This window comes from Mya arenaria, chromosome 6, assembly GCF_026914265.1.
Source record: "Mya arenaria isolate MELC-2E11 chromosome 6, ASM2691426v1".
Lineage (NCBI taxonomy): Eukaryota > Metazoa > Mollusca > Bivalvia > Myida > Myidae > Mya > Mya arenaria.
The window spans coordinates 80757311-80779682 of record NC_069127.1 but is presented as its reverse complement, the minus strand read 5'-3'; the positions used below and the strand labels follow the sequence as shown (position 1 = coordinate 80779682).

The window sequence follows — 22372 nt, the reverse complement described above, 5'->3', positions numbered from 1 at the left end:
ATTAAAAGAAGATTTATATGATACTATTCAGCACGTGCATTTCTTCCAAATCAGAACAAACAATTTTATGTGATGATTGGAAGTAGCTCAGACGCTTACTTTATAGATTAGCCAATCATAAAATGAATGATGAAGTTCACATGTTGCAACCGTATGCTTCAGTGATATCATGATTGAAATCATCTGCTGTGGACTACTGGGCGTGTTCTCGGATTTAAATGTATTCTTAAATTAGCTTAGTTTTCTAAAGATGATTCAAAACTTTCAGCGCATGCGTTACGTCTGCATTTGGGTTCCGGAAATACAGTATATTTACAAAGGCACTTGATTTTATTATTCATGTATTTTTTACACTTTGTAAATAAATATTTAAACGTGTGGACGAATTATGACAGAGAAAAAAACATTCAATAAAATTTACTCGAATTAATTCAGTGCGACATCGATTGTTTTCTTTAAAGCGTTTTGCGTCTACGTGTTTAATATTTAAATGCCGAACAATCTACAATTGTACTTAAGCAGGGGAGCATTTCAAACTGATATCGATGTCGCTTAAAATTCAAATCGTTTTTATTCAGCGAATATAGCAGTTAATTGTTACATGTATCTAATAATTTTGTTTTAACATTATTTTCAACATAAGCCCTAAACGTACGATGTTTTACGTATTTTCTATGAGAACAGATAAATAGCATAGACTGTGACGGCATTCGATTGATATGCTTTCGATAGTTTATACTGGTAATACATTGATAAATAGTTTACATGTATAAGGATTAGATCTAGAAGTCAAGAATAATTCTGCACCGGATGCAGAATATCTAATCCACATTAAGAGTGGTGTGCGTTTACCATGCATGAAATTATTGAACAAGGTAAAACGCCATTTTTGAATGATTAAACTAAATGTACATAGGGATAATGCAATGATTTAACTATGCCGTGGTTTAACATCTATTCAGTAATAGTTTAGTTTTCATGGCAGTGGTGTATTGTATTATTTTTCACCCGAAACGTTTATCCGAACTACGCTTCACGTATGACAAATGGACTTAACCTCTATAATTAGGAAGTCAATGTTTATTGGTAAATCGAGCTTGATGCTGTTTGCGAGAGACGAATTCATTAACGATGATAAATCAGTTTTAGGTACGTAAGTAAACAATTTTAACAGTTTCTTCATCGTATTATACAAGTTAATGTAAACAAGCAAAAACTAAACAATTTTGTATCAACAAGATATCGAGCTATTTTATGACCTTTAAAGCATAGTTAAAACTTACTGGAATTTTAGTATTTGCAATAACTGTTATCATTCCATAATGATCATTCCATCAACAAATTAATTATAAATGAGTCAATATAAAAGTGTGTACATCGTCCTGATACAAGTATCCATACTAGGTGCAGGAAACTAATATTCTAAAAAAAGGTCTGCTCAGGTATAATGTAGCCTGTTTACGATGTCTCACACACAGAGACTTGAAATTAATTATATAACCCTGGTGGATTTTGAGCTAAAAATCCACCAGGGTTATATAATTAATTTCAAGTCTCTGTGTGTGAGACATCGTAAACAGGAAAAAAACATGTTATGGGATGCTTATCACGTCGTTCCATGACGTGATAAGCATCCCATAACATGTTTTTTTGTGTGTTTTTTTCAGTGTCAATACTGATTTTACCCAACTGAGACCACAGGCAACTATTTAAAGTAAGCCAGGGGTAGGTGTTTGGGTCTGCATCATACGTCTCTGTGGTCTCACAGAGTTAATAGGCTGTTTGAATAATATTCCTGAGTGCTATGATCGACGATATCTCACAGTTATCATCAAGTATTTAGAAGAAGATAGAAAGTAACAGTAGCAACATAGGCCCCAATTTCTCGAAACTTCTTAATCTTAACAGGCTAAAGAAGCCGATTTCAATAAGCCAAAATACATACTTAAATAGAATTTTGATTAATGAAAACTTGTTTATTCTGATAATCATGATGATAATACCTATCTCAAGTACAATAAACTCTTAAAGAAGTTAACATTACGCAATTTATTGTGAACCATAGAGGACTTAAGAAGTTTCGAGAAATTAGGGCCAGTAGAGCTCTGTGTCATTTTGCGAGCCTATTTAAAATGGAAAAACTACCTTCCCGATGATTTATGTATTATTTATTGTAACATTTTATCACCGATATTGAAGCTCCTTATCGATCCGTTTAATTATAAAACAAACTCACAAGTTGCTGGGGTTATGATTAATTTTGTTAATCTTGCATTCTATGTCGCCAATCGACCTCCACCACGATAATAATATCACAGTTATTGCATCACTTCATGTAACGTTTTTCATTTTCTCCGTTTTAAAGTGTAAACCACTTGAACCGCCAGGATGTTAAAATCAGTGCGTCGACTAGCCGTGCTGAGCTCACACGTACAAAATGTCAACCGGAATATGTGCTCATCTGGCGCTACAGCAACGTCCGTCCGTGCGCCGACCATGTCTGTAAATCCGAAGTTCTGTTTGGTGGATGAGAAGATTAAGATTCGTCTGACAGGACTGGCGTCCAATCAGATTGTGACGTTTGTTGCTGATGTTAGAGAGAACGGAAGTGTGTTCGAGTCGCGGTGCGTGTACCGAGCAGACGACAGCGGTGTCGTGGACAACTGCACGAGCGAGTCACTAGATGGCACTTTTAAAGGTAGCATACAGTACTTTAATAAACACAACGAACTTTTAAAGCGTGGTCGCATTTTAGAAATTCCTAGTAGTATGCCTTCAAGTATGTTTTACTCGCTTATGCATCTCATTTAATCTGAGATTGTTTTAAAAGCATTGACTTGTACTGATCTGCTTTAAAAATGTAATCATATACAAAAATGCCATTGTTTGTGGTCTGGTACTTTGCTATGGTAACTCAGCAATCTCTTAGTGGTCATTTTTACAGGGGTTGAACAGATGGGGCTGTTCTGGAGTCTGAAATCCGTTGGCGCGCGGGTAGCTATGCGTCTTGTGAAGAAGGACGTTACTCGGCCGATGGAGTTCACGATCCGCGTGTTCGACGGAAACCAGGCCGAAGCGCCGGAAATCTCCTCTGACCCACTCAGTGAGACCGTGGTTCACCGGACATTTATGGCACCGGACGTGAAACGATTGCCTCTTAGGGAAGGTCGCTTTAGGGGAACGGTGTTTCTGCCAAAAGGTTTTTCACTTGTTCACTTGTTGCATTATATATATTCAAACGAAACTTAAAGAGATATATCATGTAAGTTTTTAATAAATGTGTATGTATTGTTTATATTATGTTTTTTGTTTAAAGCTGCACCCGCACAGATTTACCATTTTTACAACTTTTTTATTTTTGTCTTGGAAAGGGCAAATTTTTGCGTAAATATCTGCAAACCAATGATATAAGATTGCTGACAAAAACTCAGATCGCAAATTTTCATATTTCCTTTCGAAAATTAATGTTTTATGGCTTAAACCTTACTAACGGTTTAAGAAAAATGAATAAAACATCAATTTTTTAACTTAAGTATAAAAATCTGCGGTTGTCAAAACGCCCAATCTGTGAGAGTGCAGCTTACAAATAGCGTATCGTTCCAGTAAGTGGCAACAACGCAGTTTATTAAAGACTGAATGCTAGAAAAAATAATAATCTAAATAATACAGATACAATCACAATCAACCCATGTCTGTCATTGTAGGTCCAGGGCCATTTCCGGGTCTTATAGATATGTTTGGCGGACTTGTTTCCCAAGTAGAGACACGGGCTGCACTCCTGGCCTCCCATGGCTACGCAACTCTAAGTCTCGCCTACATGTACGCAGAAGGCCTTCCGCAGGAGGTCGCCCACGTCAACATTGATTACATACGGGTATGGATATTTTCAGAGCGTTTACATCACGTTATTTGGCTAAACATTACTTGTACGTGTATTTCACGCACATACACACACACACACATACGCACGCACGCACACACGGACACACACACACACACACACACACACACACACATGTATATATATATATATATACTGTTGAGTTGGTAGGTATGTGAAGACGTATTTTGGGGCTGCTAAGACCACGGTTGCTTATACTAAGACTTGAAAAATGGTTTCAACTCGATAAATTTAGGAAGGAATAATTTGCAGTGTTGAAACTTGGCTAAATTTCAAATTTCAAATGAATGTATCTAGAAATAGGGTTGTATTGTATTTAACTATTGTCGTATTGCAGCGTTTCTTTGTTATTTGTATTATCAGACAAGTTTCTTACACCTGCAGTAATAGACTTAAGTAGCAGCTAATGCAAGTTACAACTGCACTAACGACATGTATATGTAAAAGTACAATATAGCATTGGATTCATTTTGTAAGTTTTCCCTATTTGCTAGGAAGCGTTCGAATGGTTCTCTGGTCTGGAGTATATTGACGCCAGTCGACTGGGAGCCGTTGGTCTGTGTTTCGGAGGTTTCCTGTCCCTAGGTCTGACATCCATACTACCTCAGGTAAAACACTCTACTAGAAGGAATATTGATTGAGTCGTTCTCTGGATAGAGGTACATTTCAGAGTTTAAGGTTTGTTATAGCTCGACTTTTCGAGGAACAAGGAGAGGTTTTCTACTCGCCAGGGTATTTGCTTCGATGTTAGCTTTGGCGTTTGCGTCCGGTTAAAGTGTTTGGGCAAGTTAGTTATAACACATAAACATGCAATAGACATGATGATTCCTAATACTATTCTTGGACCTCAGACAAGAAAATTAGACAACTCCAAAGTATCATCAATGCATATTATTGACCAGGTTTGGTTAAAGTTTTTTCGGCATGTTGGGACATTTTACCATACCTCAAAAAACTGTTCATTCATATTTTTTTTAATACTTAACGGCGCACAATATAGGTTGATGCATTGTTTTTAATTTTAATGCATTTTCATGTTTTTAATTTTAATGCACATGTTTTTATTTTTATTTTAATGCGTTTTCATGTTTTTAATTTTGAAGCATACTCATGTTTTTATTTTTTTATGCATTTCCATGTTTTTAATTTTAATGCACATGTTTTTTATTTTTATACATTTTCATGTTTTTAATTTTGATGCATTATCATGTTTTTATGAATTTTCATGTTTTCAATTTTAAAGCATTTTCATGTTTTTAATTTTTTATGCATTTTCCTGTTTTTAATTTTTTATGCATTTTCCTGTTTTTAATTTTAATGCATTTTAATGTTTTAATTTTAATGCATTATCATGTTCAAGTCATTTGACTTAAATGTAAAATAGATAAATAAGTGTATTATTTAGGTACAGATAGACAAATCAACTAATCAATGAGTAAGGAGAGCTTTTCTACACAACCTAGCGTTGGCGTCGGCGTCACATCTTGGTTAAGGTTTTGCATGTAATAAAATTTTACAATGATACATGCATGTTTTACCAAAAACTTTGCAATCCTTAAAACTTAAAAGCGGCGGAATAGTTGATCGCTGTCTCTGTGATGGCTCTTGTTTGAATTAATAGCTACGTGGCTACAAATTCCACGGTTAAAAAGCGCCAAAATATAGCTAATATTTGTTTATCTGCACCTAAATTATTAGCATTTTTTGTTAAGATCATTAAAGTCAAATGAGTTAAACACGATTAAAAAAGGCATTAAGCTATAGTGTGCGCCTTTAACACAAATGTTAAAAGCCATCAGTTCAGCTAACCAAGTTTGTCAATATCATAAATACAAGTGTTAGCCCCTGTTTGGACAGGAAGCGGCGTAAAGTGGAGCTTCGGATCTTGTTAAAACAGCTACAATCCAAAATGTACCCAAGACTGGTTAAAGGTTCAAGCATAAGAACACATCTGCGACATTTCCAGAACGTGCTTGTTTTAGATTAAAGCGTGTAAACAATTGTCGATGTAGACAACAGCGGTATATTCAAAGTTTTACCTGTCTTGGATAAAAGAGGTTTTAAACATCAATGGTATATCCATTTCTTTCTACGGTTGTTAACAAACAGTACAGATTTCTACAATTATTTTGTCTGGAATTGAAAACATCAACGATGTATATATCATTGTCTTCGGTTGTAAATATTGATTATATAATACACACTTTGCCTGCCCCTGTATGTAAACGCTAATAAATTATTTTGCCTGTTGTAGATAAAAGCGGTCGTCAACATCAACGGTACATGTATCACTCTCGGTGAAAACACCACAGAGCTTGAAAATGAGTGGTAAGATTACAATTGAATACAAATGTATGAACTATGAACATTGGCATGTATATTGGTTTGCTGATGCAGGTAAGTACCAAATGCGAATATCAAGCCAGCTGCGATTACCGAGATGCGAGTTAAATCTTCGAAAATATAAAATAAAAACAAGCATTAAGATATCTATTAGGGAATTAACTGTGGAGAATATAACACATTGGTGAATATCGAGCTGTGATACGAAAATGCTACTTAGCGTTTGTGAATTTGTTTGCTTATGAATCTTTGTACACAAGATTAATATCAAGCTAGCTGCAAAAATCGACTTGTGGGTTCGATATTCGTCAATATTCACTTTCGGGGGCTGGTGGGTTTGTTTGCTGATTTGGCAAAGTACCTTATCGTGTAATGGGCTTCACAGTGAAACACCAAAACTCATCTGTTAATATCGATCTCACAGCATTCGCATCATAAAAGGCACTCTACTTCTCAACCTCACGAATATTGATCTCAGAGCTGGCTCAAGTTGATGACCCTTTTTTATTTGAATGTGCACGTTCGATACCTGTGACGGCAATTTTGAGGTTGGGTACTCGCAAAATGGGTTACCCCCCTCCCCCCACTCCACCATCCCCCAGCGTCTATTTAGTTCTCTATGTCAAGCGCACCATTAATTATAGATGTTCGTAAAGTTTTCACGGAGACACCCCAGACACCGTCCAAAAGTGACGGGTACTCCCCATCCTAAACACATCCCCTGCAGCCACCCCAAAACCGTTTCCGTTACAACTTGACCCACGGCGGTTGCACAATATATCATGCAGAAACAGACAAAATATCAGATTTGCAATGCAAAAGACGTTTGCATTATTTTGCGATGAACCAAAACGGGATTATATGACAGCTTCATAGATTATACGAATTACATATTGTTTTAGGTTGTCTGTAACCACTAAATCCTGCATGTACTGGTTGGCTTAGATTCATATTTACTTTTGTGTGAACACTTGTTATAGTATTTACTGTATTTCAATCAGCTCATTTATTTAAAAAAACAACTGTTGAAATATATATCTACAGGTTGCGCACGGACCACACGGACAAGATAGAGGTGACTACTGAGGGTATAGTCATAAGAGACATATTTGATAGCGACAATGCTGTATGCGTGCCAGTAAGTCATATTTTGTTGTCATGTCTTAAAGGCCTAGTTTAAGGAATGTTTGGCATGACAATACCCTGCTGTGCTTCTCCTGCTAATTGCACTGATGTCACGGTATGGGGCCAATTTCCTGTTTATTTTTTTATTGGCTCAGGGCAATTTAGGGTCCATTTCTATAATAAAATCTCCAAAATTGCACAGTAGGGTATTCAGATCGGAGATCTGATAAGACAATTAGATTAAGATCGATGCACAGAGGTTGTGTACAATACACGGTTTGGGGGGTGGGGGTCACTTATAGAAGAATTAAACTAGGCCTTTAAAGCTGCACTCTCACAGATTGACAGTTTTTAACATATTATAAAATTCAGTCTCAGAAGCAGCTGTTTTTGTTATCAATGCCTTAAATTAAGTCATATAGGATAACCCACGAAAGAAAATATTTCATTATTAGTTTGAAAAACTGCCGAAAATTTCATATTCCTTAAAACGTTAGTAACGCTTTTAGCCATACATCATAAATTTTCGAACGTATAAATGGAGAACTGCGGTCTGATCTTTTATCAGCAGTCTTATATCACTGTTCCCCAGGCATTTAGGCAAAAGTTGTCTCATTCCAAGACAAAAAAATACAAAAAAATGCCAAAACGGTCAATCTGTGAAGTACAGCTTTAAACGTGTAGTAATATATCTGTTTGCGTTTCAAAAAACAACAACATGGAAAACGTTTTTCGAACACTTCGAGGAGTAATCTAAATTAATGCAGGCTTTTTTACCTTGCATATAAATAATATGAAGTGCAGATAAAATGCATATCAAAAATTAAGGATTTCACTTTATTGTGAGCTAATTGCCGACTTCTCTCATCACTAATTTGAAAGTTACAGATATATTTAGTTATAAGTACAGTATTAGTTAATGGCCACGGCTCCGAGTTTTCAACATCTAGACCTGGTTAACATTTAGCCGTTTCCGTCTTAGTGACATGCACACTTCATTCTAAAATTGGTATGTATCAGTTCCTACAACACAAATATAAATTCTCTTCCCTGAATTACAAAAGAAAATCGAAGTTTGTAAACGAAAATGTACAACTTTAGAGTTGAAACCCCTTTCACCGGTTATTGCGCTATGCAGATTCCCGCCAAAAGAAAAATGTGATGGCATTTCAAACACTGTTATTCTTTATAATCAAATTAGTTTATCAATCAATCGAGGGCTTATCTTTCCAAAGCGTGTAAATCCGTTGAGATTTTCAAAGGGGTTAGGGGGTATGACCTAACTCCTCCTCAAAATTTAGATATATAATTTATCAGAGGTCAACAAAGAGTTTGATTCACAACATAATTTTACTAACTAAACTTATTTGCTTTTTGTAGCATATCTTATCAAAGGAGTCAGTTGAATTAAGTTTATCTAAAAGGGACATGAATAAATAATATCAATGAGTATATCTTTACACTAGGGCACAATATATCATCTAGTCATTCTTTAGAAAAAAAACAGGCTTGATTCAAGTCAATTTATTCTCTTTTTTATTCAATTTATATATCAGGAAAGGCATTTCCAACCTTTTGAAATCCTTAATTATCAGGGGCTTCCGGGGGCCTCCATCCCCCAACCTAACCTGGGCTCTTTGCCAGGGCGTTGCCGTGAAACCACCGGAGGCCTTACCCCTGTCCCCAGCGATTTTTCAGGTTTTTCAAAATTATGCACTTTCACCCATGTAAATGCTGATTAACAGTCCTACAGTTCGTCATTTTGAAGTGTACTTTCATTTCATCAGACTAATAAACACTGATGTAATAAACATCACAGTTACAGATTCAAGTGTTTTAAACAAAGTAATAACAAAGAGAAATAAAGAAAAAAAAATATCAAAAAGATGATGCATGCCTAGTTATTTCTTCAACCACTGTAAAATGTGATAAAATATTGATCCCATATGCAATTTTCAACAGAGCCGTGCACACGATTTACAATCTTTGTTTATTTATTTACGCATATGCCGACATGGACATTGCGCAACCGGAAATGATTCACGGCGCATGCGTTGGTGCCCTGCTTGCTTCTACGATATAGTTGCGTTGCGTGGGTAAATTTGTTTGTGTATACACATACTAGCTGGCATGTATAATTATTGTAAACAAAGTATGAACATTGTTTTTTAGCGAGCACGGCTCTGTTGGACGATATTTGTCTTCCATTTCACCTGTATCGTGATAGATATATTGTTTCTCTTATGCACACGTGTTGAATTGATGATGCAATAGCGGGATAATGCATTTTAGTCTGGAAAATTTCGGTGAAAATTGCGGGTAGTTGGTTCGTCGAGTTACATGTTTTAGGAAATTCGGGTTTGAAATTGCATTTGTTTTCGTTAAAACTGTACATTTTCTTAAAGATTGACACTAACTCTACAAGGAAAGTCCAAAAATGTAGAGTTTGGTTAAGATTTGATAAAGTTAAGGCCTCTTAAACAGGGTCATGTCGGCAAATACATGGAAATTCAGGGTCAAGTCGTCACCCTTTACAAAGATAATAAAATAAAATAAAAATTTTTTTGCCAATTTTCACAAGTAACAGTAAGCACAACATATTCTTACTTAAACAACGCAACCTGCCCCTGTGGACTGGGCAAGTATATTTGTTCAACCAACATACACTCAATGGTTTCATGACTATGAAAAAAGACCACTAAATGTGATTAATTGTGTCCAATCACTTATACATAGTAACATGAAAAACAAAAGTGCACATTGAACAAGCAACTGTTGTAAATGTTCATGAAACGGCCTCTTTCAGTCTGTACAACAATGTCATCTACTCTAACTCTCATGCGGAACGACACAAAAACGTTCTGAAAAGACACAAACGTTATTTTTGAAATTATAATCCTAAAATATGCATACAAGCACAAACAAAACCATAACGGGTGGGAGGGAGGGAAAAACAGTTTTTCTGTTGTGTAATAGCTCGGTATACAACCTCGTTAGCACGTGTACAAGCGGCTTTTATACTAGCCGCTTAGTTGTATAAATACATTGACCATTGCCATATATGGCAATAACCGGAAAGACCTTGACCATCACCATATATGGTAATGATCGAAATTACGTTTTATTTCAAACCTAGATAAATTAATTTATCCAGTGAGTACTATTTTAAATGTAGGCGTGGCAGCACGGGGCCAAGATCCTGGTTGTGGTCGGCGAAGATGATAAGCAAGTCCATCCCAAATGGCACACGTACTTCCAAGACAACATACCTGTACAGTTCAAGGACAATTTGCAGGTAAGCGTGGTCGTGCGTGTATAGACGTACACAGCAGTTCCACCCAACTTTCAGGAGCACATTCCCATCAAGTAACATTTATTTTTGTCCTAGCCATTTTCAAAAACGCTCCATAATAAAAGTTGAATAATAACGTTATTTAAAAAAAATCATCTCGTTTAATTTAATTTTAAGTCCCTTTTTATGAATAATTAATTAAATGCTATAAATATATTTTGATTGTTTCTTAATTTGTAGTCATAGCTGAAATGATAATATAACGGTCGGCCGGCAGACAAACATTGACCGATTGATAACTAGACCAAGTTTGGACCCAAGGCCCTCAAACTTTTAAGAGAGGTTGGTCTTGACCAACAGATGACCCTATTTTGATTTTGCGGTCAGTAAGTGTCAGGACACATTCGTGGTGACCTTGAACACAAAAGGCTTGTCCTATTGATTACAAGAGTATGCTTGGTCCAACGGTCCTGAAACTTGGAAGGAATGTTTGTCATGATCAGCACATTACCCCTGTAGCTGTTGGGGTCAGTATGTCATATTCCATGGTCTCGGTGACCTTGGACATAAAAAAGATTGTCCGATTGAAAACTAGAATATGCTTGGTTCTACGATCTTGGTAGTTGCGTGAGTCATTACTAGTAATTTTCAGGTCACTAGGTCAAATGATACAGTCGCGATGACCTTGGAATTCACAAAGCTAGTCCTATTGGGTGTGCTCTAATATTTTATGTTTATTTATGGCTATCCGCCCGACAATGCCATTCGGGGGGGGGGGCTTTGTCACATGACTGTGACATCTCTTGTTATGTTTAAATCTCGTAGCATATGTTTTTTTTCTTGCGGATATGATGTATTCTTAATCATAATGCATATCAATCAATGTTCCCAGGTTATACGTTACCCGGACACTGGCCATCTTATAGAACCTCCACACATGCCATTCATTCGAGCAATAGACGCCGGCGGAAAACGCATGCTGACCATCAACTTCATACCTAAACAGTTCAAAGGTCGGAACACAAGGTTTCGTTGCTTGCAGTCGTCCCTTTTCTATGATCTTTATTTTTAATGTTTAATTGAATATAAAATGAATCATTGTCTGATTACATATTGTTACTGCTATGAATATTCATTCTTTCAATTTCAGACCAAAAACTTATGTCAGGTGGGCACATGGTGGCACACAGTCACGCCCAGGAAGACGCCTGGCAGAGAATACTCGACTTTTTGCATACACACTTGGGCCCGGGCATGGCAGTTAAAACACCCGCATGTTTTTGACACCCGGACAGTAGTAACAAACCGGTGTCTGGTGTCAGAGGATTATGTTATTGTTCGAATACTATGTTAACACCATGTTGCTGGTCTCATACACCTGTCGAGTGTTTGTTGCAATTGCATGTTGGTTTTCAAGAATAAACTACCTCTGACTGAAGAGATTAGGGTCGAAATATAACTGTTATACATTGCGTTATCAAATAAAAACCCTGAATTAATCTGTAGTTATTGTCCACACAAAAACACTCGTTTGTATGTGGTTAGGTATGTGGGTTCAAGTCCTTGACATCTAAAAATAATAGTCGAAGACAGAGCATAAATAAGCCACCTAAATTTGATTATTTTCATTAAAATACTAAAGGTACACAAAATTGTCATGTGTTAAAAAAGGTTGATTTCATCAATTAAGGTAAATATTTCAAATGGAAATCTCACATTTTGTTGTGATCAATCGCAGGCACAGCAGGTTTACTTGATTTGCCCAGTCTGAGACCCTTACCGTCAGTAATAAATGTTTGCGTTTGTTTTTAGGTCAGGCACTATTAAGTAATTTTCCTATATATTCTATAGTCAAATGGCCAATTTTAATACAAGATGATTTCTAGTGCTTCACGACTCCCAACACCAAATATTGGGAGAAAGATCCACCTGTTTACTAAATATTAAACAACGTTAGAAAAAAGTTGTGACGGTTTCTCCTAAGAACAATAAAATTGGTGGAAAGTAACATCTGTGTATTCGGTAAAATGACAATATCCGGTGTACAAGTACAAACAATGTGGTGAAAATGTGAACAATAAAAAGTAGATCATGTAGATCCAGCATGTTCAGCCTGTTTTTGAAATCACAAACCATTCAGCTTCAAACCCTATAAATACAGAAGGTAGCCAATGGTCTGAAATGGTATAGCCATGCTTTGATTCACAGCCATGTGTCAATTAAAAAAAATAAGGCATGTAACAATGAGTAGGCACTTCCAAATTGCTGTACGTTGCCCTTCAACAATCAGTTGTATTTCTTAATAATTGATGAAAAATAGATAGTTTGAGCGTAAGGTGCATAACTCCTATTTTGTTTTATTTTTTTCTTGAGTGGACTCAAACCCATACTGAAGGACAATATTTCATGGTTTTACCTTTCATCCGGATTTTCTCTCAAACACCTACTTCAACTGAGGTATTGACGAAATAGACAACCATGAAACAAACGAAAATACACTGCTTAATTAAAACCAGGGTCCATTCTCAAGTCTTGGTTCAAAAATATTGGTACAACTGCAAATCTTCACATCATTGTAATTTTCTTTCTAGATGATTTTTTTATGATAACATTTGCTGAAATTTATAACCAATCGAAATTGAACAATTAGTCACATTTTGTTATAGAAAACAAATTGAATAAAGATGATTCATTGTAATTTAATGGAATTTCTTTTTAAGCCAGAGTTTAGACTGTTCGTAAACATTATCCTCAGGGATATAGGAGGGAGAAACTGCCTATTCGCGACGGTACCTATACGAGAATTTATATATTATAAAAGTTCACTTTTCTCAGATTTCATTGTTGCACTATGTTGGCACGGTATGTATTTATAAGTATATGAACACCTTCTCCGCATATGATGTCGACTTGCACCTTTAAGTATTACTTTATCTCTAAACATGTCCTTCGTTACCTGTAAAATCTTTCCTAAAATTTAAACAATCCTTACATGCTCAACTTGCTATGTCATTTGTAAATGTTAAATCGTGTATTTTGTTTATTTTGTTTTTCTCACGGGCCATGTGGCTTATTGAACCTGTATTCAAAAATAAACTATCTAAACTATCTAAACTATATGAACGAAGACAAAAGAACCCCTCTCCAATATGTTTCAACATCGACACTGCTAATAAGAAGTAAATCTAGTTAAATAATACGAAGTGTGCAATCGTTTTTTCTAACATCCCGAAGGAAATTATTTTTGTCATTCTTTTCGATGGAATATGGAGTTTTATCAGTGAAATAACAACAATAAAAATATTAATTTTAAATTCTCACTTCAAAATAAGGAATGAAAATATCAAACTTCAGAACTACTTTTAAATCCATTGTATTTCCTTCCCCTTGATCAAAACAGAACACTTGACTTTAAACGAGAAAATTAGGCAAAAATAATATTTAAAATTTAAAAAAATGTTATATAAGTTTAAATAAAGATATATTTGGAAATTATTAGAAGAATGGTTATCCCGTTTTTCGAACGTTTTCTTGATCTCGAAGCTGAATGTTCGAACGTTTGCTTCCATACCAATCAAATTACAGACGAAAACAAATGTTCGAACATAAATAGAATGTTATTTCATCGTTCACATGTATTTTAAACTGTTTGTCATTGTAATACGTACTACGAAATTGTGTTTTAGATATCTAAGGAATTCCACTTCTTTATTGTGAAATATCATAGTGGCAAAAGTATGTTAATATCATAACAACCTGATGTATGACATCTTTCTTCATGTTCTTCTAGCAATAAGGATATATTTTAACCTTGTAGAAGAATGTGATTTTTCCCGATGATTTAAGAATTGTTGTTTATGTGTTGTACTCTTCGTCTCAGAGTAAAGCTCGTATGAGAACTACAATGACATATACCCAGTAGTCTTAAAAATAGAAGCCAATTCAAATAAAACAAAATGTATTTTTCATATTTGGAAATTACCTACACTGGAATACTGGCGATCTGCACTCGGAAAACTATAACAATACCATTCATTGACCGAGACAAGGTATCGGATGAGATTTGCACGAAAGAGAACGGCATAAAATTGCAGCTTTGAATAATAAAGTGCATTGAGTGAGTCGGTAAGCCTAGTAAGAACGTGCATTGTTTTCAAGAGATATTTTAATAATACAGGATTTTCATCTAAAACAGGCGTAATCGTTAAGAAGCATTTTGTCTTCATTCGGTGTACAAGGTCGTTTCTAAAATATATCGTTTTAACATTTATACTCATTGACTCGAGGACGTAAATCACCCAAAACAATGAACCCGGAATCCTGGACGCCCCTGACATTACTGCCCTTGTTAGACGACAAGGTGCAGTAGACCTAACACAGACCAATTGCAATTTAGTGCATATTGAAGTTTTAGTGACCGTAAACATATCTCATGTATCCACACGCCGATTTTCACCGGAACGTACATTTTTGTTATCAGCTCTAACGGATAACTACATATAAAACTTAAGCAACTTAAAATAATAATATTAAACTTGTTACCTATTTAAATCAGATGGCTCTGAATCGTTTTGAATAGGATGTACCTATATTCTAGCGTGCAATATATATTCAATTGGTATAAGATCAACTTATTACAATAAACAATCAGAATGTCTATTTCATCACTTCTCATCTACAACGTTTAGCATTCAGTTCAGATGACCGTGACATTGGCATAGTGTGGCCTCACAGACGATTTAAACAGGCATAACCTTTAAAACCATGTAAAACGCTTAACTGCTTTATTCAAATGGATTTAATCAGAATTTTAAGGAAATGTATAGTTGTTCTATACGTGAGACCCTAGAAATGGCATTTTGTTCAAGACTGAAGGATGCCTACTTACATTAAAATCACTTGCACCGAATTTTCAAACTCTTTGTTTTTAAATATAAATAAAAAAACAATGTTACGATTCCAAACTAAATATTACGGCGCCAAAAATTTGGAAAAAAAATAAATATTTTTTCATAAATATGCATTTATACTGTCTCACATGAATTGAACGTTGCGCAATCCGGGTCACTTATAATCCTCTTATTACAAAATTCAAAAAAAGTGATGCAGACTAACAGCCATTAGAATTTAAGGACATAATACCCATGTTCCAAACGCTCCACTTACCCCACGAAGAAGCTCGGCGATCAAACGATATTTTTACTTTATTCTCATTTATCTGTTTTCCTGTTGTTTTTCTATCCACCTAAACTTTCGGTTTGGTTGTTGTACGCTGCATATAAATACGATGACCCAAACATAAAGTTAAACAATTAGGTTTTTACCTGACCCCATAATTTTCTAGGATGCAGTATAAATACTGTGGATATAATGAACATTTCTATTTAAGCATTGCCATACTCATTTTGCATCCTGTTTTGCCAATTGAAACACTAGAGCAGTAAATGATGCTCTTAGAATGCGAACACATGCACGAGGGTTGTTCCGAAAGTTGCGGAGATATCACAAGAAACACACATATAAATAAAGTTATATGCAATCTACATTGATGGGAGAAAAATGGTGTAATTTTTCAAATCCTATAAATATAACTCTAGTATCCATGACAAAACCCAGTTGTCCACGCAGGTCAAATTTAGCTCAACATGTGTAAGTGACACGTCTTAACAACACATTTTGAAAAATTGAAAACGTTATCGCAAGCAAACACAATTTAACAGCCGGTTGCATAAACAATGTGTTTAGTCGGCTTGGATCCGCGGCTAATATACGTATTCGATTGATGTTTCGTTCCCAAATAATTTATCCCACTTAAAAACAAACGTCCTCCCACACATTTTACGAGTATCAGACTTCTCAATAATCCACTGAAGATTTTCAAGATCAACGCAAAACTTTACAACGCCGCGTAATCCAGTGTTGCCAGTCGTCGGCGAAAAGGCTATGATTCGGAAAACAGATGTTTACAAGTTATTGCGTAAGATAACATCAAACGATACCAATACCTGACACTTACCTCTGATATATTTACTCGAAATTGTCCGGTCAAAATATGGTGATATGCTGTAAAAGGTTGGGATATTTTTTACCTTAGTCAAGGTACACATGTATGTGTTGTCGTAAATACCAGATTTCTAGAGGCAGCGTTTGATAGAATACATTCTTATACTATATTTCATCAATATGGATTGCACTTGACATTATTTGTATCAATCTCCAAATCTTTTAAACCTTTTTATTGTTTTATGTCCAAATTCCGCGAACTTCCCGAGCAATCCTCGTATTAACCGCGCCGATCGTTTATACAAGATATTCGCCAACCTCAACATATTCTGTTACTTTGAAATAATTTCGCGTTTTTCTCGTACGATAACCCTGACAAATTGTACAAACTTGTAATACAAGTACACATTACAGGGTCTTCAGTAGACACATTGTCGCCTTGCATTTCGAATCGTTGAATAGGCTGAACACAAATCATAACAAAAATGCTTACCCAAAATATGTATAGATTCTATGAAATGTTCATTTAAAAAGCCCACAAGACTTGTTACGCTTAAATGTCTGAACAGCTGCATTTATTTCATCAACTGGTATGTCTCCATCAAATAACGGATCAAAACTGTCACTTATATCACTTTATATTGCCGTCGACAGAATATTGTTATGTATGTATTGGCTATTATTCGCTTGACCATTGCTTGATAACTGATAAATATAGGATCTGACACGAGTTGTCATTTAATACAAGATTTTATTAAGCGAGTTTATGCAACTTTCATGGACGAGTTTAATAAAAATCTTGTATTAAATGACAACGAGTGTCAGATCTTTTTTATCACATGCTTAAAACGGTGTTTTTATTACCAATTTAGTTCCACTTTCTGAACCGATTGTTTGACAGCCAAAGTACTCAGAGTAGAATGTCAACGATGCGCCATATAAATAGTTCCAAATTAAAATGACAAAAGTAACTAGCAGTTATCAAGTTTTAATTCTGATAAAGCGCTTAACAAGTCACAACTATAAAAATGTGTAGAAAATATCCAACAGCATGAATAACGAACAATTTTAACCAAAACCCCCCAATAAGTACACAATTTGATGACGTCACACTCAGAGTACATGCATTTACGCGGTTAATGTGACCTACATCGGTCTGTCAAGTTTTACTGTGTGCACGGATTTAATACTTATTCGCTGTCTACGATGATTTTGCAGCGTTTTCTTAGTGTACACACAGGCATCTGAATCATTGTTTGTCACTAAAATATTGTTTAAAACCATTTTGGGTACATACAATGAGATAAACAACACATTTGAAGATATTTAGTGTCTTTGATATACAACAAAGAAACAAGGTATGTAACTCAAACTTACCCGATTTCACGGTAGAGTCCAGTTTTATGTAAATTTCTCAACCAACATATAAACAATCCATTTTTAAATAAGTGACATGGAAAGAAGAGTCAATTACCTTTAAAATGGCGTGCGATATGTTGGTATAACTATATTGTCTTTAGACAAACAAGCATAATTCAATGTCCAATTCTCGTGTTTTTCTTTAGTCGGAAAGAGTACAGCAAATTCAGATCGTCAATTTTCCCCGTGTAAACAGTACTAAAAACAGACCTATTGAAGTTATTTTATGCTTCAGTGTACAGATAAATTAATTCCATTCCATAGTATCACGAAAAGACGAACATCACAATGTTAGAAACAACTGTATCAGTCTTTAAACTAAATCCTCTTTAAATTTCGTAGGCACCCGGCCATTTTACCGACAAGCGCCCAGATTATGTCATTGACATGTACATTTAACATCTTTGTACCGGCTTGAATGTGAGCCACACATGCTTGGATGGGTCAAATACTCTTCTTTGGAGGTTGATCAGAAACATCTGAGCGCTGTCAGGAAAATGTCCGTCTCAAACAAAATTTTAAAGTTGATTTAGTTTAAAGACTGATACAGTTGTTTCTAACATTGTGATGTTAGTCTTTTCGTGATACTATGGAATGGAATTAATTTATCTGTACACTGAAGCATAAAATAACTTCAATAGGTCTGTTTTTAGTACTGTTTACACGGGGAAAATTGACGATCTGAATTTGCTGTACTCTTTCCGACTAAAGAAAAACACGAGAATTGGACATTGAATTATGCCTGTTTGTCTAAAGACAATATAGTTATACCAACATATCGCACACCATTTTAAAGGTAATTGACTCTTCTTTCCATGTCACTTATTTAAAAATGGATTGTTTATATGTTGGTTGAGAAATTTACATAAAACTGGACTCTACCGTGAAATCGGGTAAGTTTGAGTTACATACCTTGTTTCTTTTTTGTATATCAAAGACACTAAATATCTTCAGATGTGTTGTTTATCTCATTGTATGTACCCAAAATGGTTTTAAACAATATTTTAGTGACAAACAATGATTCAGATGCCTGTGAGTGTACATGGAGTTTCACAACATGCAGATGATTACGACAAAGCCTTACTCTGTACTGCATTGATGTTGATGTTGAAAAAGTTCCACCAAGAATGTTTCCAGAAAATATGATGTTCTAGCCGCCATGGGATGTGTAAGGAGATGTCTGTGCTGCGGAATTCGAATTTGTTTTTTGGTTACCGACAGCTGATTAAACTGGCAAGTAAATGGCATTGATTGCATATTGCTTGTGTTGGTCAAGATGGAAATGTTTGAAATGTTCTTGTGGTGTTTGTCACTAATGTGGCTGTATTTGTTGACTGACTGGATATTTCTGTGAATAATGATATTCATTATCTGGTTGGCGGAACATTGTTATCAGAAAGTTTTTGAACAAGATGCTTTCTGGCACTATGATTCGTTAGCCATTTGTCTCCCGGAAGTCTTACACTTCATTATTAAGGTAAGTATTTGTTGGCATTTAAACCATTTTGTTTACAAACAATGCGGAGGGATATCTAGGTTGCGTGTGATTAGTCTAGCCAATAGAAATGTCTGATATGTGTAAGATAAAAATATTTGTAATGGGTATATTACACGGAAAACAAGGGTAAGCATGTGATAAACATGATTTACTTCCCGTCATCTATGAACCCTTAAAGCCCATCCGGCAACATTGGCGCCCGAACTGGAAGTTGACGGAGAAGTACTGAAGCCCGAACAAATTTTGGACAATTGCGTGCAAAAGAGCATTTACTTTTTGTGAATATAAGCTAGCTGGATATTTGCGAGTGGATTGAACAGCTCTCAAAGCAGGAATCACAGTAACAAAGAAAAACAACGTATGTTTGATGAGATGATGAGAAGCTTTGAAGAAAGGTAGAACCAATTAATAGAGCAAAAAATATTGTTTGTAGAGGAACGCAGAGGAACGTTAGTATAAGAGACCAAGGATAGAGTCTGTATATGCGGTTGATAGAATACATTCGATAGGCAAAGTGAACTAGGTAGGAGTGAGATAAATGAAAATTCTGCACTTAACATATTTGGTCACATGAATCTAAATGTATAGTTGAATTTGGCATGTACCAAATAACGAGTCGTCATTTGAAGAATTCAAGGTAGAATTAGAAAGTGTCAAACAAATTTATTCTGAGCAAGAACTAAAAATGACTCTGGGCATAACTTTGAAAGAACAGGCGAGGAAAACCATGCTTCATATTGGCACTCAAGCAACGATTCATGATAATTATTATGAAGAGTTTGGAAGAAAAATTTCGTAATATTACTAGCGAAGACAGTTCATTGTCTAGATGTTTTAGCAGAAAAGAATCAGGATTAAATTGTGGTAGAGTGTGGACTTAGGTTTGAGTACATATTACTCCAGGTGTGTCATTAATCCAAAATGGATGAGACCGAGAAAAGGTTAAAATTGAAGAATTGATTTTTGAGAGGACTAAGAAGTGATGAATTAAGACAATCAACATTTACTCACGTTGACAGCTATTTGTCTTACGAAGAATTGAAGAATAAGGTCGGGCGTGAAGAATATGAGATGCGACTAATGAAAGAACGCACAGGAGTGAGGACAAAGACTGGAAAGGTTAATATAGCTGCGCCACAGTTAGTAGGGGGTGTCGTCAGGATGCAGAAAGAGTGCGGCTCGAACATTTCAAGTTATTTTATTAGGTGAAATAAAGTTACAACTTCTTCAAATATTTTGGTAGCGTCTCAAATAAACCAAAGTGTCGGCAATTTCAAAAAGTCTCAGATCATCAAGTTTCTAAATCTAAATAAATGCCAAATGTACCAATTTCGTAGAAAATAAAATGACAGCCGCAGAATAAATGTTATTCATTTTAAATCTTTGTAAAATTATCAAACAATTTCCCCAAAATTCAAAGTTTATAAAATAATCAAAGAAAACTAAAACTGCGGCTTGTCTCAACGAAAACCTAAACAAGAATGCCATCTCCCAGCAATTTCCAGGGATTTGGCCATAAACTGGCCGAAAATGGGCCGTAAATTGGCCGTGTCGTTTTCTGGCCGGTGTCAAAACAGAGCGGCCCATTTTCGGCCAAGAAACGGCCAACTCTCGACATGACACTTGGCCGTCGGCCAATAAACGGCCAAAAAACGGCCAACCCCTCTGTAGCAGAAACAGCGGCAGCCATATTGGATTTATATGTAAAACAACGTATAGTTGGCAAATTCCAAACTTCCTTACACAGATTTAACATATACATATAAACAATTCTCCCTCAGGACACCAATATTCGCAAATAACTATTAATCGATTAAATGATGCAACATAGCAACGTTCAATCAAGCAAGAAGGAAGCTGTGAAACATCCTTCAAAAATGTACAATTATTCGTTCTCTAAATAACGCGAGTACAATTGTTAAACACAAAGTCAAGAATAGTAACTTAGCGATTATGCAGGTCTTAAAGTGGTTTTTATTATCATCTTGATTAATTTCCCGTTTATCGTCAGTACATGGAATAAACGACATAAAATTAAACATGCAATACAAATTCGCGGCATCCCTGTCATTTTCATATCTTGTGTCATTACAAATGAAGGAATTTAGAAATCTCTACGCAAAATATGCACAGAGATGTGCATAAGGCTGCTTAATTAATGTAGCCAAATGTATGAAGTTGTGCAAATGCACCAAAAACATAAAAAGGATGCCATAATCCTAAACATTTGAGAGGTAAGTAAAATGATTAATCAGACTCAGATGTTAACGATGATTGGTACTTTGCGGAACGACCGAAAGAATGATTGGAAGTCAGCGATTCCCGCCATTGTTCATGCGTATAACTGCACCGCCCATGAATCGACGGGATATTCACCATACCAGCTCATGTTTGGTCGCCGATCTCGTCTCGCGCTCGTTACTGTGCTTGGTCTTAGATATCAGCAGGCTAGTGGAGTTTGTTTTTGTTTATTTGAGTTTATCAAGGTCTGCCCGCGCCCATTGGCTGCATTATGGCTTGACCCCGCCGTGACGCCATCACGACTTAAATTGTGTTTAAATGCCATAAGTGACATGAGATAAAAGTGACAGCAATTCGCAGTCAAATCCAGACATTGGAAGACTTGAAGAAACAGAGTGAGATACAAGAAATCCGGGTGCGATACCCTAGCTCTTTGCGAAGAGACCTCTTGGTTCTTTAACGTGCTCGGTGTAAAGCACCGATACACGGGATACAACTTTCCTGGGTAAAACCAGTACTGAGTACACCACTTTCCCAAGCACTACCCTTT

The 22372-nt window shown here is 35.7% G+C and overlaps 2 protein-coding genes across 5 annotated transcripts in view; one reads left to right on the top strand and one right to left on the bottom strand.

The window, feature by feature from the left end:
* Positions 1-2299, bottom strand: part of LOC128238299 (peroxisomal succinyl-coenzyme A thioesterase-like) — a 35260-nt gene extending 32961 nt beyond the window's left edge. The window contains exon 1 of one of the 2 annotated variants that reach the window (XM_052954082.1): positions 2237-2299. The gene's annotated coding sequence lies outside the window, so the exon portion shown is untranslated. Of the gene's footprint in view, positions 1-1283; positions 1393-2236 lie in introns of those variants that run through there. The other variant, XM_052954081.1, reaches the window with a different exon arrangement.
* LOC128238298 (bile acid-CoA:amino acid N-acyltransferase-like) lies at positions 868-12144 on the top strand. 3 transcript variants are annotated; one of them, XM_052954079.1, is made up of 11 exons: positions 868-1149; positions 1668-1714; positions 2366-2698; positions 2945-3199; positions 3705-3874; positions 4396-4509; positions 6156-6229; positions 7289-7382; positions 10545-10664; positions 11554-11674; positions 11812-12144. In XM_052954079.1, the coding sequence occupies exons 3-11, from the start codon at positions 2389-2391 to the stop codon at positions 11943-11945; spliced, it is 1392 nt and encodes a 463-aa protein (XP_052810039.1). In that variant the 5' UTR covers positions 868-1149; positions 1668-1714; positions 2366-2388; the 3' UTR covers positions 11946-12144. The 3 variants fall into 3 exon arrangements, with proteins under 3 accessions (XP_052810039.1, XP_052810038.1, XP_052810036.1); XM_052954078.1 differs by having other exon boundaries at positions 1668-1725; XM_052954076.1 differs by lacking the exon at positions 1668-1714.
* Positions 12145-22372: the final 10228 nt, after the last annotated feature.

Excerpts from the sequence above, each read along its gene's own strand:
- LOC128238298 (XM_052954076.1), top strand. The coding sequence starts at position 2,389 with ATGTTAAAATCAGTGCGTCGACTAGCCGTGCTGAGCTCACACGTACAA. Across the intron at positions 3,200-3,704 it reads AACGGTGTTTCTGCCAAAAG|GTCCAGGGCCATTTCCGGGT; the intron begins GTTTTTCACTTG and ends CTGTCATTGTAG. Across the intron at positions 11,675-11,811 it reads CATACCTAAACAGTTCAAAG|ACCAAAAACTTATGTCAGGT; the intron begins GTCGGAACACAA and ends TTTCAATTTCAG.